The sequence below is a fragment of the Bicyclus anynana genome, chromosome 25, assembly GCF_947172395.1.
Source record: "Bicyclus anynana chromosome 25, ilBicAnyn1.1, whole genome shotgun sequence".
NCBI classification, from domain to species: domain Eukaryota; kingdom Metazoa; phylum Arthropoda; class Insecta; order Lepidoptera; family Nymphalidae; genus Bicyclus; species Bicyclus anynana.
The window spans coordinates 3,495,130-3,514,710 of NC_069107.1; the positions used below are offsets into that span (position 1 = coordinate 3,495,130).

A 19,581-nucleotide genomic window follows, 5' to 3' on the forward strand; every position below is an offset into this window, starting at 1 on the left:
TTGCGTTATACATGTGCCATTCTCACCAAATAGTTAGTGTCTGGATTAATCGCACGATTAATAAACCTACAACCTATCTGTACTCTGCCTAATCCTTCCTCCCCAAGTTTAAACTTAGTCTAATACATGATTATGGAGTTACGCTCCATAAAGGTTGATTTTTTATGAGAGATTCAAGATACCTATATGTATTTATAGTTATTAGTACATTGGCTATAGTTAAAATGTGAAATGTAATTAAATGAAAACATTCATTTTCTCATGAACGAAGCCGCGTTTCGAGACGACCGCGGCGTGAAATAAAGTATCTAAAATATTATAAAGCTGAAGAGTTTGTTTGTTTGAACGCGCTAATCTCAGGAACTACTGGTCCGATTTGAAAAATTCTTTCAGTGTTAGATAGCCCATTTATCAAGGAAGGCTATAGGCTATATTTTATCCCCGTATTCCTATGCGAACGGGAACCACGCGGGTGAAACCGTGCGGCGTCCGCTAGTTTCTTATAATTGTTATAATTGTAGTATACCTGCACTGAGATGTCCATAGCTGCCAGTAGAGGCCGCAGAAGGGGCCCTCACAGCGAGGCTGGCCGGGGACGCGCGTATCACAGCAGCCAAGTCCAGGGACTCCGCCGAGTAGGGGCTCCAGGAAACCGCCCTCTTCCTGTTAGCTGACGCACTGATCGCCCCACCGGATAACCTTAGACGGTTCTGAGAGGCTATTCTTGATCCTGGAATGATATATCCAAGTTATAGATAAACTGGTTGTGGTGCAGATGTTTGTTTTAAAGGTGCTGATAGACTTGGGCATTCATTTGTAACAGAACATCGAGCAATCGCCGTTTATAAATTGTTACGAACATCTTGAGAATTCTTGCGAACGCTCGATAGAATGCTCGCTAAAATGTTCTCGTATTTTTCTGTGATGTAACATTCGCACGAATGCTCATTACAAGTGAATGCTCAAGTCTATCACAGCTTTGAGATGTTCGTCGGGCTTATTAAATGTTCGGTTTTTCTCTGTACTTAAAAAGTTGGTACTTAAGAGAAGACCAGGTCATGCCGTCGATCACTTATAATAGTGATTTAAAGAGTCAAATATTATCACGAATCCCGGTAACTCGATGTTATTGATATTGTAGTTACCCTGTCAAACTAACACGCAATCATAATGCATCATCACTTAACTTCAGTTGAGATCACTGACAAGTTTTTTTTTAAAGTTTTCCTAAACCGAAGGTTGCCTGGAAGAAATCGCTACTTAGCGATAAGGCCGCCTTTTGTATGCTGATCTCTTCCTAATTTGTTTTTTATTTCACTTGTTTTTGTCTTTGTGGTGTGCAAATAAAGTATATTTATCTTTTTTTTAAGTTTTAAAGACGGAATACATCAAAGTCAAGCGTTGCTGATATATAAAACAAATTATTAATTTAACTATAAACAAATTATTAAAGACGTACCGCCAAGCGATTTAGCGTTCCGGTACGATGCCGTGTAGAAACCGAAAGGGGTGTGGATTTTCATCCTCCTCCTAACAAGTTAGCCCGCTTCCATCTTAGACTGCATCATCGCTTACCATCAGGTGAGAATGTAGTCAAGGGCTAATAAATAGTGGAGACAAACCTTCTAAACTGAGTTGGAACTCTTGACTCGCTAACGTACTGCCTGCATGAAGTTCTGGATGTAGACTCCTCGCTGCACTTAAATATTCTAAGCCTGCAAAAAAAAGCGATTTTAAACTAAAATAACGATGTCATTATAAGGTCATTTGGGAAAGGCTACTTTTCAGAGAGACTAGCAAGCATTGCTAATAAATTGTATTAGGGAAACAGTGTTCGTAGTTGACAAGGAAGCATTGCTGACAAATTCTGAGCTTGGCTCTACAGCCAAATTAGTAATTACCCATTATTGTTAAATTAATCTAAACTATCTATCTTTATCTAAAATAAAACTTTAATAGCTCATGTACTGTTCTGTACATTGAAGATAATTTGAAAATTTTTGTTGGATTAAATGTATAATCTATACTGAACCCATTTATTTTATTTTATTTATTGTCTGTCTGTCTTTCCATGTTTTTTGTTGACCGGGCATCGCGCTGAAATTACTGAATTAATTCAAATGTTTGCACGGTTTGAGACCTTATTACTAAGAAGGTAATAGGAAACTGTTGTCCTGATAATAAAATCAGAAAGGGGTGAAATAGGCGTTGAAGGTTTATAATATGGAATGTCCTTAATTTTTCAAGTTACTAGTACATATTTGTTTTTGTACTACCTATCAGAAAAATACTTAAAATTACGTCATTGAAGATTTCTAAAAACTCTATCCTTTTTCTAAAATTATAGTTTTAAAAGGGGTTGAAGTTTTTTTTAGTAAATCGTTTATATTTTGAGTTATATTTTTGTAAAATGATTACTGGACTATTGATTTATACATAAAAAATGCGAAAATATAAACAGAAGTGAATGAAATAGGTGTTGAAATTTTAATCGAGTTTTACGCGTACGAAGTCGAGGGCGGTCGCTAGTTATTAGAGAAAATATAAAAAGTCAAAGTCAAAATTCATTTATTTCAATTAGGCTTAGTTTACGAGCACTTTTGAAAAGTCAAGATTATGTCATAATTTAATTTAATCTAATGGTGGTAATAGTCAAAAACTTAAAAGTAAAGTTACGAGGGTTCCAAACGCGCCTTGGTTCGAGAAGAGCCTGAGTAAGAATATATACTTGGACTACGTATACCTACCAAATAGCCTTGCTTCTTGCTACGCAAACTAAACGCAAACGAATCAATTTGCAAAAGCTACTCAACTATGTAATTATAAAAATTCAAGACTCGTTAAAAATACACAACACGAATGACAAATCCATGACCATTGAATGCAGACAGATCAAGTTTATACTCACTCTATGCCTTAATATCATAAGATTGAGATGTCAACAGTAGACTACTTTGAATATAAAGTGTCCACTTAGCGATACAAGTGATTAATAACGCAGGACATTTTACGAGCTATTTCGCTGAATCTCATTTTGTGTTCGCTAAATTTGGCGCCGCGAGTCCAAATATGCAACGGCTAATTGGAAGGAAACCTTGGTATACCAATGTCGATATATTTCTCGGACGTACGAGAATTTTTACGACTCTGGGATAATATGGTAAATTAAATCGTAAAGGAATTGGATCATTTAGAATATTTTATTGAGAATTATTTTGCGGTAAAATTTTTATCACCTGAAAGTAACGGCTACGTGACAATTTTATATCGTTTATAAATAATTGTGTGGTTAAATTATAGTATGTCGTAATAATTGTAAGGTATTTTAATTTCCATATATGTAAGTTAAATGGTTAATCGGTATGGTCTATAATTAATCGTAGCTATGTTGCTTGTTTATTCTCTTTATACCACAACTAGCAAACGCTGTGTTTCACCCGCGTAGTTCCCGTTCTCGGGAAAATACGGGGATTTAATATGACACTCACAATCAACGTCGAGTGCCGTGATAGCCTAGTGGATATGACCTCTGCCTTCGATTCGGAGGGTTTAGGTTTGAATCCAGTCCAGGGCATGCACCTCCAACTTTTCAGTTATGTGCATTTTACGAAATTAAATATCACGTGTCTCAAACTAACTAACTAAAATAAAACAAAATCGCCATTACCAGATGAAAATGAGCGCCATTAAGACATTAGCACCTCGTCTAGGCGACTTCTTCATGAAAAGGACTATAGATTAGGAATTAACTGCTATTCCGTCTGCTAACTTCTTCTGTGCTAATCAACCTCATAATTTCTTCTTATTTAAAAGTGCTTTACTTATTATATTTGACTATAGAGAACGCTAAGCTTTCTTATGAGACTATAATAAAATGCGTGTACTGGAAGACATAAATAATTCGCAATAGTAATTATCACATGCCAACATTTATTAAGTGCACGTTATAACGACTTATTTGACGTACTTTTTGTTACAAGGCAAACGCCTGGACACCGCAAAAAGTTATCAACGCAAAAAACTCGCAAACACACTCGCATATTTTACGCATGTTAATTATAGCGTTGGGCAAAAACGGTCTATTACTTCACCGTGATTATTTAGTTATTAATCAAAGCTAATCAACATAAAGCCTCGTCGTGAACGTCACGATCCCCCATTATAATTACATGGCTCATACGTTCAAAAACAAACACGTTTTTGAGGTGGTAAAAAAGGAGCGAGACCTCTTTGATTTGTTGATCACGCTCGTTCGGACGAGGCGGGCGATTTGGCGAAATAATAGGCCGAGGCGCAAGGCGCGATGGACCACCAATTCAGCGGACACCCAAGCCAATAAGAAAACGAGCGCGATTCCGAAAACCTCCCAAAATATTGCATGCGCTCTTTGACGCGCCGACACGACTACCAAAATTTTTATGTCTTCATCCTATGCGAGAACCGGCACGGCCATCGATGTATCGGGCGATACGGAAAAAAGTCGAGACTCCATCAATCGAGTCGATAAGCCCGTCCGTCTCGAATTCCATACGACTGGTCACCCTAACGACATTCGTGTAACCGCGCGCAAAAAGTTTATACGACTATTGACTTTATATTCTTTTTTCGAGCAGTCGAATATTGAGCGATCGGACGGACCGACTGGGTCGGTTTTTGCTCGGTCGATTATTCGACTATCTGTATCGGTTGGGATGATGTATTAATTTTTATCGTTTCCGATTGAGCATAAAATCGGTCGGGCGACATCTAGCGATAGTGCGGTGGTAGGATTTGGCCATAGAGTTATTAATAATAAAGCGATAGAAATGGCGCGTTCCAACACCAAGTATACCTAGGTTCGTCATTGATACCTGCACGAAGTGTGGAAACACTAAACAATATAAGACGTACCTATGTCTCTTTTTACAAAACGGCACACTACAGATAGTAAAGTAATTGAAAATTACAATATAGTCAGGGCCATCTTTAACCTGTCTTAAGCACATTATATTAATGATTTGATGATTTTGATAGATGACTAGGTATATTATCAAACAGTTACTATTCTATTTGTTTGTTTTACACAACATAAGGTATTTTATAATCAATAGTAATCATTAATGAATATGGATTGGATTTATTGATTAGTGGCCTAGCAGGAAGCAGCGATCAACTTGGGGACTTGCCCAGAATGCGCATGTGGCAAGTGGGGATTTTAAATGGGGTTGTTTACAGGCAGTGGCGTGCTTAAGGATTTTAAATAGGGAGGCACTATACTCACAAATACTGGAAACTGTTATTGTTCTAATGTATTGTCATTGTAAATCCATAATTCCTTCTCCATTTATTTTGTATTATTTTAATTTTTTTTTCTTTTTATATATTTATGTGCCCAATACACGTATACAATGTTGTTTTACAGTATCGAGTTACAGTGTATTACCATTCTGGATATAAGATGCGCGGCAAGCCAACGCGTACATGCCATTTCTATTGCGTTATTGTAACTATTTCTATGGCACTGGCGTTAAAATAAATATGAATGTCAATAGCTCTGTTGGTCGGCACCTTTGGCAGTGACTTTGTAGCGTATACTAATGAGGGCGGCAGTAAATTATGTGTTTTTAGAAATGCGGTAACATGAAGGCGTCGCGACGTGAATTTGTAATGGCGATGGGTTAACTTTAATGGGTCACCTTTTTTGAATATCGACCGATCGATAAAATATCGCATAATTATTGATACTTAACATTTATTAATGAGAGGTTACAAGCGTGGAGAACTTGAGACAACGACGCGTCGTCAATTTTATGAGTCACTGTATTAGAATGACTTAATTCTAAGAAACGTTTGATAGTTGATACTAGATAGCGTCCGGCTGGAAATAGAATTTGTTGTAAATGAATTTCATTAGCTGATAGGAATTCAGTAAATGATTACGTACGAAAACTAGGACTTTTAAGGAAAAACTTGGAGGATATCCAACTCTGTTACTATCAACAACAACTCAAACGAAGTGTGTAGGTATTGTCTGTCTTTCCTGCCATCTACGACTATCTTTTTAAAACTTCAAGGCAGGAGTGAATAGGCATATTTCAGGCAAGCACGCTCCAATTGCTTATCATTGCCTTCCATCAGATACCTATTATATTGTAGTCAACCACAAAGCCTATCTATCATAAGAATGCCTTCATAGTAATACCAAATTTTTTCCTGAAAAATATTATGCCAATGAATGCAAAACCCAATTCATATCTGAACAGCAGACTTTTTTAGTGCATACCTAACTCCTATCGAATATTGGACATCCTTTTTCTAAATCAGGTAAACTCTTAACTTAATTAAATTGAAATTTATTGGAAGTAGCTGTATTTAGCAGTAGCGAATGCTAAAGTTTTGTAATATGTAACCCAATGACGTGTTTTTCGTCGTTTAGACGTTTATTGTAAAGATTGTAGAAATGCCGTGATAATATTATATTCTTATTTCGGGCGTATAAAACAAATTATAATTATAAATATGTACGAGAATGTATAGATTTTTAAAAAGTAAGCCGAGGGAATCGGGTTATTTAGACTGCTTGTTGCTGGTATTTTTACTAATATTATAAAGAGTTATTTAGGGGTTATCTCTGGATCTACTGAACCGATTTTGAAAATTCTTTTACCACTAGAAAGCCACGTTATTTGTGAGGGTCATAGGCTATATTATATCCCCGTGTTCTCACGGGAACGGGAACTACGCAGATGAAACTGCGGTGCGTCGGCTAAGTCTACAATAAAACTTACATCTACCGTTTTAGCTATAACAAAACGTCGTCATCAACCCATATTCGGCTCACTGCTGAGCTCGAGTCTCCTCTCAGAATGAGAGGGGTTAGGCCAATAGTCCACCACGCTGGCCCAATGCGGATTGGCAGACTTCACACACGCAAAGAATTAAGATAATTCTCTGGTATGCAGGTTTCCTCTCGATGTTTTCCTTCACCGATTGAGACACGTGATATTTAATTTCTTAATAAAACGTACGTAGTATGAAAACCTATAGCTTCTCATTAAAACATCAGTTGTCATAAAACGATTAGTAAGCGGTAGGGTCTGCAAAAAACGCCTTAACGAGGTTTTTATACCATAATCAGAGGTAACAGGTAGTGTGAGGTATAACGCAGGTGTTTCTGAGAATTTGTGGAGGGTGAAAAAAGACGTATAAAATTTTCGACGGGGTAGATACCTACTGATGCATTTAGATTAGGTTTTTTTTTGGTAGTTATGCGTCGAGCTGTCGGACATGGTGAGTTAACTTTACTAATAAATTGCCTGCCTTTTAAATTATTCAAATACGTAGATAATAAAAAAAACTATTACGGCAAGTCTACCGATTAAAATTATTAATTTCTATCTTTAGCCTAAAGGAGATGGTCCAAAATTGTATGGAGCCCAGGATCAGTTATTGTACCCTGGCGGAAATAAAAGAAAATATTTTTTTTAACTATTTTTAATTATACAAATCTACGAATATACTCAACTATACTGAGAGCCGTGATAGCCCAGTGGATATGACCTCTGCCTCCGATTCCGGAGGGTGTGGGTTCGAATCCGGTCCGAGGCATGCACCTCCAACTTTTCAGTTGTGTGCATTTTAAGAAATTAAATATCACGTGTCTCAAACGGTGAAGGAAAACATCGTGAGGAAACCTGCATACCAGAGAATTTTCTTAATTCTCTGAGTGTGTGAAGTCTGCCAATCCGCATTGGGCCAGCGTGGTGGACTATTGGCCTAACCCCTCTCATTCTGAGAGGAGACTCGAGCTCAGCAGTGAGCCGAATATGGGTTGATGACGACGAATATACTTTAATTCTCTCCCATGAAATGCAAAAATAATATGGTTAATAATGGCGGATTGATGATGTTCTCAATGCAGTAGTCGATTTTACGTTTGCTGTCAATTGTCATGTCATAGTTGTTTTAAGGGAGCCATCTTGATATAACTCAAAAACTTGGGTATTAATACTTTATGTGACTCCGATGCTTATGGTATGGGTGCGTTCTCTCTAAGACCCTGGGCCTATAAACTTTTAACACGTCGATTCTCTAAAAACGCTATAGCTGCAGAAACTAAAGAATGTAAAAAAAAGTTAACAGGTCACGTGATCAATCAATCTATCAATCTGTTATTTCATTGTCATACAAAGCTATAGCGATAGTTGAAAGAGAATCTAGCTAACATCGCTATCGGCTGGTTCTATTCGCTTAATACCGTCCAATAATTTCATGACAATAATTTCACCTAACAACAGTCTCTAAGATAAATATCAAGCTTTACGGTCTAACGGATGGGTGGGTTTTTAATGAATTTCGACATAAATATAAGTTAGGTATTAAACAACACACCAGTTAGACAACCGACAACACGACAACTAGTGCACTAAGAAACTGTGGTAGTCTGACCTACTTCATTTTGTGAAAAAAATACGTAGGAGAACGATAGTAATCTTTTTTGGTTATTCTTTACAAGTTAGCCCTTGACTACAATCTCATCTGACGGTAAGTGATAATGCAATTTAAGATGGAAGCGGGATAACTTGTTAGAAAGAGGATGAAAATCCACACCCCTTCCGTTTCTACACGACATTGTACCGGAACGCTAAATCGCTTCGCGATACGTCTTTGCCAGCCACGGTCGAAGCCTCCCACCAGCCAGACTTAAACCAATTAAAAAAATCTAAATTGGCCCAGCCGGGGATCGAAACCAGGACCTCCGACTTGTAAATCCACCGCGCATACACTACACGACAACCGATGGTACAGTCTAGATAGTATCTAGTCTCTACAAACAGTCAAACTTGACGTTCTACACGGAATATAGTTCATAAAATGTGGTTATAGTCTGGCAAGTTCGTTGATGACACTCCCATGATATGCGGGCGATGGGGGGAAAGACTGCGCGGGTGTGAAATCGTGCGTGCGGGGAAGTGAGGTGCATCAGTAGTGGGTTTTTCATTCATCGCTACACGCCCCCCGGCCCGCGCGGACCATCGGGTGTGTTACGAACTAAGTTGCCAGGCTATAGTCTGGCTACGGCAGGCTCTAGTTCTACAGCTGCTATCGCACTGACCAAATCTAGGTTGACGTGTACAAGGTGAAACCTAGATCATATCTACATAAATGCCTATTTTCTTACTAAGATATAAATGTATCTAAGGATATTGAAAATTATGCAGATGTTACTAGGGATATTGAATACTAGCCTGCTTCGCTCACGTAGTTCCCGATCCCGTAACAATATGGGACACAAATAACTGGCTTACTAACTTTACCTCTTTATAATATTACGACATTCACTATCGACAGGTCACGTGATGACGTTGTCGATCGGATCTGTCATTCCCATACATTTAGTTAGTTTGCGAAGCGTTAGCGTTTGTAGAAAGAGAATAAAGTGGCTAAGCCCCCTGGTATTCTTACCACTACATGCAAAGCTAAACGGACTATTTTCACATAGCACTTTCAATTTCAATTTCATTTTCATATTCAGCATAGTTGGAAAAGTATATTGTTCTCATCTTATAGATTAAATAAACTTCAGATTAGAACATATTTATGCTTGTCGGCAGAAATATGAATGGCGATAGAATTTTCCCATATAATATCTAACAATAACCTCTACAACTAATAACGTAGGAAAGTTTGTCCAAATAAAAAGAATCAGGAGTAGATCAATCCAATCCAATCAAATTAAACGTCCAATACATAGCGCTCACCATTATATACTCTACTCAGAATCAAACATTTCAAAAAGGATACAAAACACTAAACAGCACACGAGTACTCCGTAGAACTACAAGACCATTAAACTCAAAATTTAGATATATCTACCCATTAATTGCAAAGTAATGAACTGTCGCTGACATGTGCCGGGATTTATAAGCCATGTTGATTTATTTTATGAACAGACGACGAACGTAATGGCGAGCTAATATCAGATATATTTGATGTTAATTTGGGAATTAATTAGATCTACAAGTACTTTTAGATGTTTGGTGTATCAAATATCAGTTATATTTCAAAGGTTGTTAAATATATTTGGGTGACTCATAATTTGATATGGTACAACCATTTTAATAATTGCTTCCATACCAATGGAATAGATACTTTATCTACGTGGAATTTGGTGTTTATTTTTTTTGGTTCTTGATTTTTTTAAATATTAATAAAACTATAAATAAAAACATCTACTAATCTAAAGTATTTTTTACCTTTGCCTTCATTAAAAATTTTAATTTTTGGAAACTTTATGAAATTTCATTAAGCACCTAATTTCTGAGCATGATAAACAAACACAAACAACAACAAACGTAGCCTACATTATTTAGAAAGTTTTTAATCCATTGAAATTTTGCAGCAGTTTAGACATACAAAACAAAACGATTGCCAAAATAAGCACACTGAACTAAAAACACCAGAGATGATCACTTGACTGATACCATTTTAATAACAAATAAAAAAATAAGCAATAAAATGCTAAAACAAAAAAAAAAACAAACAAAACGTTACCTAATAAAGCTATTAATAAAGTAGCTATAACATATCCTCAAAATCTTATTAAGATGAAAGAACGAGTAGAGGTGAATTTAAAAAAGAAAATAATAGAGTTTAAAAATCTCAACCTCTCAATACATCAAGAGTTGTAAATCTTCACGCCCAAGGCTTAACACCCCAAGGGTTTAAAAACAAACCGAACTATTCTGAAACATAATTAAACCACAGTCCCTTTGTAATTAGTTGCCGGAAGGACATATGGGCGCAGCTTGGCTTGGTATTCGATATCTTCCGATAATTGCTGCTAGGGACTACCCCTCCCGTTATGTGTTTACGACATATCTATTTTTTTCTAAATGTATATGAAAAGAAAAATACATGAGAATTCAGAACGGAGGAAGTTTTTGGAAATCATTGAAATAACGTTCAGCATACATGATCTACATCATTGAACAAATTTTAATGAGGTTGCAGGAGTACAGGAGTAACTTAAGAAGGTGAATAATGTCGGACGCTGTTAAAAAAAATACCTATTGTCGCATATTATTTAGTAAGAGTTTTAAATGGACAAAGGATTGTATGAGTAACTTATGATCTAAACAGAATTCAATGGAAGAATGGAAGAGGAACAGAAGATGTAGACAACTGCTACACATACATGTAAATTCAATACAATGTTCACTCGAAAGAAAAACCAAAGAAGTCAATTTCAATACAATTGTTACAATTCACCCTACCCCAGAGACTACTAAATAAACAGAATAAACAGAATAAGCTGATGACATCCGAAACTATACTATTTCCTAAACTTAAGGTTCACCAAAACACCATATGGTGAAAGAATTCGCATTTGTGCATAAAAACACGTGTTAACTTGATAATTATCTTTCTCGGAACTATAATGTCAGCTGTCCCGTGATTTATGCTTCCCTCAAGACCAAGTGCCGTGACAAAAAACAAAACATCTAAAATTGACGGTAATTCTGTTGTGCAAACAAGTTAGCATCGAGGAAATAAATTCTTATAATTTGAAAATGAACACGTCATTAATAAGATAGCTAATGAAGAATAGTTTAACCAGACACTAGTGAGGTGTATTAAACTAGGCACTACAAGTATTTAAAAACATAAGATGTCTAAGAATATTTTAAAGGAATATTGAATTGATATATATTTCAAATGTTAACTAAATAAAATATGCACTATAGAAACCGATACTTAGCTATTAAGATAATAATTATGATACTCTTAGTAGTCATTATTAGATACAAAGATTATTAATTAAAACTCTTAGATGAGCAAAAGCCAGACATTGGAAATGATATTGATATAAGTAATAAAATATACAAATCATAGACTATGTTCAATTAAGCATAGCACTCAGTTAACTAAAGCATATATTGGTACGTAATTAGACCATCAATTGCTTTTATGATTGAGTGTCATGTAAAGGCTTTAAATTTTGTTTCAAATGGGAAAGCATTAACAAAAATCCCACGTGAACGATTTCGCTGGCGTACTATACAAAATAATAACGTAAATAGTTAAACAAATTAATGAAACGAGAAAATCGTAAATTGTTTTCCGATATTTAAATAACAATAACAAGAGTTGATTACATTTATTCATTACAACAACAATTTCCCGAACGCACCGTCGTCCAATCAAGAAACAAAAAAAAAACTATTAAAAATAGTTAACGGTCACCGACCCTATTGATTACAAGTTTATTACTATAAAGATCGTTCTAAACAACGTCTTAATGGAGTCCGTTGAAATCGATTTCCACACGCGATTCGATAATATCGATTGTACCGATACTATCGATTGTATCGATTGTATCCTTGGTATCGATTCGTGCGTTGGCGAAACGCCTTGCGTATTAGGATTAGACCCTCGTACAGCTAACACATGAAGTAATTACGTTTTCTATCGAAGTGGGGTTTAAAAAACTGGAATCAATGTTTCTGAGAACAATTATGTGCGTGTGTCGTGGGCGGAACCGTTTGGTATATGTCATGAACGTCAGCGGTTAGTTTATTATTTAAACAATTTATCTTCTCCCTAAATTGTATTATCTCAATTATTAGTTATTTAAGTTGATTTAGAATTAGTACATACAACAATAAATAAGTATGTTTAAAATTTTAACTGCTTGTCTTGAAATTCAAGTTAAAAATTTCACTTACTTGCCCCATTAAGATTTTAGGTCAAGTAAGTAAACTAAAATACATAATTGGTATTAGTATCAGGTAACAAATTATTATTTACAACTATCATCATTATCATCACAAATTAATCTGATGGTAATATTTTAATTTAAAAAGGTTTTTTTAATCGAATATTTCGATCTAAAAAGATCATTCTCCTAAATAAATAGGTTATTTGTTTTCTGCAAGAATGTGGTACGACTGTAAATAAAACTTAATTTAGACAATCCAATTAACTAATTACTTAAGAAGAAGATACTCCAGTAAAGTTCCTTTTATTTTTTAAACAAAAGTTTAACTTTAACTTTGTAATAAAAATTTAACTTGTAAATATCAATCCGCTGCCGCTTGTGCCTCAGCGGCGCTTTCAGCTTACACCAATACGATGGAACTTGTTTTAAAGATGTCTCAATCTCGATACAGACCAGATCAATCGGTGCCGACTCACGGTTTTTTTATCGGACATGATCAAACAGGTTTCACGGAGGAAATTATTGAAGACCATTATTCAAAACATTTTGTAACTATTACCTGCTTGATTGTCTATTATTTTCACCGGTTTATGTTAAATTAACGTTAAAGTTTATGAATCGTCAATTTTTTTGGTTAACAAGAGAATTAAAAACGAGTTTGACAATTACTATTGCACAGTTAGATTTTTCAAACCTAACTATTGATGTTATCGACGGATAACAGTTTTCTATAACATAAAATTCAAAATTTATTTATTTTAATTAGGCTTATTTATTTACAAGCACTTTTAAAACGTTAATTTATGTCATAATTTAATTTAATGGTGCTAATTATAGTCAGAAACTTAAAATTAAAATATTTGTTTCATTAATAATATCAGGCCGTTATATTTTTATCATTGTGTCAGTTTTCAAAATTATACCTATAATTTTACCGCTAACCAAACAAAATATAAACACACGGGCAGAAAAAAGCATGTCCATGTTAAGTATCCCACACCAGCTTAATCACGAAAAACTCTACTAAATAACTATTTCATCAACAGAGAAAACAAGCAACTAAATTAATAAAGATTATTCTAAACATACCAAATATTAATTTTAAACAAACACAAGTAGCGTTATTAGTATAAGAAAATAAAAAAGAAGAGATCCAATGAATAATAAGACCGCTAACTTGATAAAGTTTAAAGAAATTATCGCCATTAAACCACAGAGAGGCCGTATTTGTTAAATGGATTCACTCGCAGACTCAGCATGTAGACCTATCATTTATGGACGTCGTCAATCATATCGTGGTGAGGAATGATCACATCGGGGGCTCTCAAGTAACAAAAATAAAACAGAACAGTACGATAGATCAAGAGTCGGCTTTCAACAAATTCAAGTTACAGACAGATACTGAACAACACAATATTGTTATAGATAACTTTGTGATTTATTAGGTGGACAAAGATGATATTTACATGTTGGTGATACTAGATATGCATGTGAAAGTACGGGAAATAAGAGATGGTTGTAAGAGACAGGATAATAATATATCTGTAAAAGATGTATGTAGATGATGATGTGATTAGAAGGATTAAGTTGCGTTGACCTTATATACCTGAAGATAGAGAGAAGATGGTGGTTATGTAGGAAAAATAATGACATGGTTTTAAAAGAGCTCTGGCTAAAGATTTTAACATCTCATCGGCAAATGAACTGTAAATATACATATGTACATAAATTATAAACCAATTTTTTAAAAGTATATAATCATTAGCATTTTTACAAATTAGCATAAAGATAACTGAAGAAAACGCACAGCTATTATACTCAATATAAAATAAGAAGCCGAGAATTTAATACAACCCATTTCTTGTACCCGTGAAGTCGTTCCAAACTCCATTTCGGTGAAACGGAATAAAAAGTCATTCAATTAAAGGACCCGAGATCAGAATTAAGCCTTCCACGTTTAAAATGCATTAATCCGGTCACTTGTCATGCTCGGGCGCAATGGCTGCGTCTCACTCTAAAACCCGTTCCGGTTTGCCGCTCGTTCCTTCTTGACAAAGATTAGGGTCCACAAACGGAATACTTTGACAAAACTAATTAGAAATACAGACAAGTGCCAGATCTTCCATTGCGTTTAAAGCTCATACAACTGAAGTAACTACCATTGTTGATTGCAACTCGTCCTCTACCTCAATAATTTCAATTAACCAACTCTATGGTCCATTAACTGAGAGACATTTTTCAATCTATCAATATCATTGTCCAGTCGTTTGACATCTGCTATGATTCTTTCTCTTTTTTTATATCGACGTGTGCCTTTTGTTTTATTTTTAATTTTGGTAGTAACATGAACTCTCAATCTTTCGTTCACAGTTTTTACGCTCAGTTAACTTGGAGTTGGCCCTTAATTTACGATTATCGAAGGTTGAAGACGCTTATATCGGTTTCGAGCATACGAATACGCTTATAATAATTTCTCGGTGTATCGACTTTTACGAGACCAGCTCTCGGCGATTTTATAATCTCACACTTGCCACATAAACAGTTTATGACTTTTAAAAATATTGCGGATCGATAACATTTGATTGCAAATCTCAGTTACTTTTTTTATTCACATAATGTTAATATTTACCTGTGTCTGTTTGACATTTTTTATTATAGTCTGAGTACTCGCTTTTTGCATGCGGGCATTTATTAAATCGTTCTAAAAATTGCTCTCACGGAGCCTGTCAGGTAGATAAAGTAATTAAGGTACCACCAAGAAAACTCTTTAACACGTAATGAAGGGGATTTGTGTAAACGAGTCCATTAAGGCAAATACGAGAACTTAATCAAGCGTGCATGACCGGGTCTCCTTGAAGGCCTTAAAAATAAAAATCATAAACCAGCACCTTGTAATTTTCGTCAATGTTACCGTACGGCAAAAAATCGTTTAAAAATGTGCAACGCGGTTTACAATGTGTCAAAAGATCTAACATAGGTCGATCTACGTGTGGGGATTGGAATATAATATCTTGATTTTTAGTATTCGTAAAGCGGTAATTTTGCATTTTGATCACTTGGGTTTTAACTTTTAATTTGCCAGTTTCACTGCACTGTTATTATGGTCAATGAATCAACATCTTTATAGCAGTAGCTTTTAGGCTCGTGTTATTTTGTTTTTTGCTTATTGTCATGATTTGTTCAGTGTATCTATTCGGCGTCTGTGGAACTTTAAGCTTTCTAAATAAATGTTAAGGCATGATTCCCTTTGAGGCTTGCTTTTGTATGTGCTGTAATTATTTGTTTTAAAAGGACTTTATCGCAGCACGTAGGCTTGATTTGAATAAAAACACAATTTATATGTGTCTCGGGGTTCGGTACGCCAGTGTAGGGTTACGGAGCCGGTCGGACGAGTCGGCTCCCAATTTATTAGCGAATTTCTGAGTAAGTTATTAAGTTTCGTCTTGTCACTTCGGTTGCAAAATTTCGCAGTCCACTGATGATGGCTAATATTTTTGCATAAAGGATCCGCTTCGGTGGTGCACTAGAGTTTTTTGGGTGATTACGTAAGAACGCAGCCATTTTAGATTTACAAAATAAATAAGTAGTATTTTATTTATGCTTAATTATTATATTTAATATTGTAACAGGTTTTATAAAAATAACAAGGTCAATTATAAAGACTACAGAGGTTAGACATCAGGTCTTGAAGTTTTACAATTTTGATCTAATTATAATGTTTGAACAATTTTTATTAAGAATACATTAAAGTTATCTAGGTGAGTGCTTATTAATTAAAATGTTACGTACGAGTCTATGAATGATATAATAAAGTCGCAAAAAGTCACTCATAGTTTTTTACATGAAATAATATAATCAGTAATAGATCTCAACGAGGCAGAATTAATGGAACCGATACCAAATTAAATGAACAGTAGCTAATTGATATTGATTATTAGAAGTAACGTATTAATTATATAAAATAAGAAAACGGAAATATAGACAACGAAAGGTTAAATGTAAATTACTGTGCCGACATAGCACGTATCGATTTTCTAATTGAGGCAATCGTGTATGAAAAATCTTTAAAAAAACAACGTCTGTTGAAAAGGATTATTAAAGGAGATCCTGTTTTTAATCGTTTTTAAAATATTAAAAAGATTATGCTTTAATCAAGAAAGATAAACAACAAGTAGTAGATTTTCTACTATGATGTACTTAGGTTAGTGTACTCAGAAAATACACTATGTTGTTCCTCCATCTCTTTCTACCATAGATGCCGAGAATGATGACATCCCTATATTGTCAATATTCGACCTGCACGAAATGGTTTGCATCGATGTTTTAGATTATCTTTTAAAATACATACAGATTTTGATAATGCAGTTGATGAGTAAGATTTAAAAATTACAACCTCAAAAAAAGGAAAGATTCAAATCGAATAATGAAATCAATAAAATTGTTAAACACCAAAAAAGTATTGAAAATATTTTTAGGACTTGATTTGACTATACTCTCTGGAGATAGACAAATCAAGATAGAAGAAAGTCACGGTTGATAGCTAGCTTAAACATTGTTATAACTCTAGGTATAAGTGCATCATCCAAAAATGGTTTCAAATAACAAAATTTTGGTTATAAGAGATCGAACAAAGAAGAATTAATAAAACAAAATCCTTTCACACGCAAGAAACCCAACCCTTCACGGTCGAAGTTATACGTCGAATCGAAACTGTTTACGGTTAAAGGAAAAAATTGCAATCGAGATCAGATTACTGCGGGCTGCCAACGTCTCCTACACGTCTTTAGATAACGCTCAATTAGGTGCCATTTTTTTCATCCTGGACGGCTTTATGCAGCACACACTTATCATGTTTTTATCATCATCATTCATATTTTACTAATAATAAAAGGCTGAAGAATATGTTTGTTTGATTGAACGCGCTAATCTCAGGTACTACTAAGCCAATTTGAAAAATTCTTTCAATGTTAGATAGCCCGCTTATCGAGAAAGGCTATATAGGCTATATATTATCCCTGTATTCCTACGGGAACGGGAACCACGTTAGTGAAACGGCGCGGCGTCAGCCAGTATAATAATATAAAAAAAGGTAAAATTTGTAAGTAAATTATTTTACTTAAACAAGCCACATCTTGACCGAGTTACTAGCTATATTTCATCATCGTGTTCCTACGGAACCCGTCTGTTAGACAAAAATACAATCAAAATATTTTTTTTTTAAGTAGGCTTAGTTTACAAGAACTTTTGAAACGTCAAGTTTGACTGTTTCTCTGTAGACATAGAGTTAGAGTAATATCTCCACCTATATTATTTTATATATACTATAACATTTAATACTGATATAAGTTATTAAACTAATTACAGAATATAACATACAGCCGAACTTAGAACCTCCTCCTTTTTGGAAGTCGGTTAAAAAGTATTAACAATAGTAGGTAGTTTTGTATATTTAAATTACTTTGATTTCAATACTGACATTGAAACTAAAAATAATTCAGACCTGTTAGGTCTAATTATTAAAATTTGACGAAGAAAATATTCAATTGATAAAGAATTCTATTGTGTTGAAATTACTTACCCAAAATGAGGGCGATACAAGAAAGTACGTGGATGTTTATACTAAATAATACCTTTACTGAAGTACCCTTTTTCACAAATACGTGAAGAATTCCAATTGTCCTTCATTTTGCTCTCAAATACCTCCCAGCTAATGACTTCATTGTAAGTCGTCATCTTTTTTGAGTTTTGAGCATTTGAGTTATTACAAAAATTATCTGCTACTTATACTGTTGCGTACACTTTGGTATTTCAGTTGAATTGTTGGGATTGATTTTGAGAAAGTGTACATTTGCTTTTTTACCTAAAAACCATTTTATTCCGCTTCAAACTAATCTAATATCACAAAGAATTAAGATTTGATTTTTGTTTTACTAATAAAGGAGAAACTACTAAATCGATTTGTAAAATTCTTCCACCAATGGAAAGCTACTTTATCAGCGAGTAACATAGTTCAATATAATTGAACCTTTCAATTTCACTGCAATTTCATTCTTCCTCCAATGTGAAAGAGTATATAAATTGGTTTAGTGGTATAAGCGTGAAAGTGTAGCAAACAAACTCACATTCACATTCATAATATTAAAATTGAGACGCGCGGAAGAGTGTCAGCCCAATTAGAGAGAACGTATAATTTTTTTTGTTAGCAAAATCTATAACGACATACTATATTTAAAGACCTTTACCAATAATTCTAAAACTGTCAAAGTAAAATTGGCCAGTTTTTAAGTGAAATTTTCTACATGATTGTGCGTCCTAACCGACTTCAAAAAAAGAAGGAGGTTTCTCAATTCGACCAATAAATATTTCCAATATCATACATCCATTTTCTTGGCGTAATCTTGCATAACAAGGTAGTGTAATGCATTGTTTACTCAGCGATCAAGTGGTCGATTATTTTCAATCTGCTACTCAGGTTGCCATCGGTACGGTGTGTCCTATAAACTACAAACCTACTGAACTACGCATCTGTTCAGTGTCTGTCTATCCGCTTCGTAAAATAATAATGTGATAGGGCAGTATCCCTTTGTAATAAGAGTTCGCTCAACTAATTATTTATGGCTAGGCAAAGTTTGTTTGGACTTTTTTTTTCTAAAATTTACATTATCATCATCATCGTGATTAGTAGTTACTGTCAGTGTATAGGTATATTTTAATGAAATCGGTTTAAAAAAGTCGGTTGTTAGCAGGCTTATTTACAGCACTTTTGAAACGTCAAATTTCTCTTTTTGTAATGATTCCATCGCCGTTTTCAAAGGCAGATTGGATATCTTGTCAAGTCTTTTACTTAAAGGAGAAGAGATTTGGAGCTTACCTACTAGCAC

At 34.7% G+C, this 19,581-nt stretch overlaps 1 protein-coding gene across 2 annotated transcripts in view; it reads right to left on the bottom strand.

Annotated features, from left to right (window-relative positions):
• Positions 1–19,581, bottom strand: part of LOC112046560 (transcriptional activator cubitus interruptus) — a 145,904-nt gene that overhangs the window by 13,855 nt on the left and 112,468 nt on the right. For both annotated transcript variants that reach the window (XM_024083240.2, XM_024083241.2), the window contains 2 exons: positions 1,623–1,715; positions 527–730 (listed from right to left, as the gene is read on the bottom strand). In XM_024083240.2, coding sequence (XP_023939008.1) covers positions 527–730; positions 1,623–1,715 — 297 coding nt within the window. The remainder of the gene's footprint in view (positions 1–526; positions 731–1,622; positions 1,716–19,581) is intronic.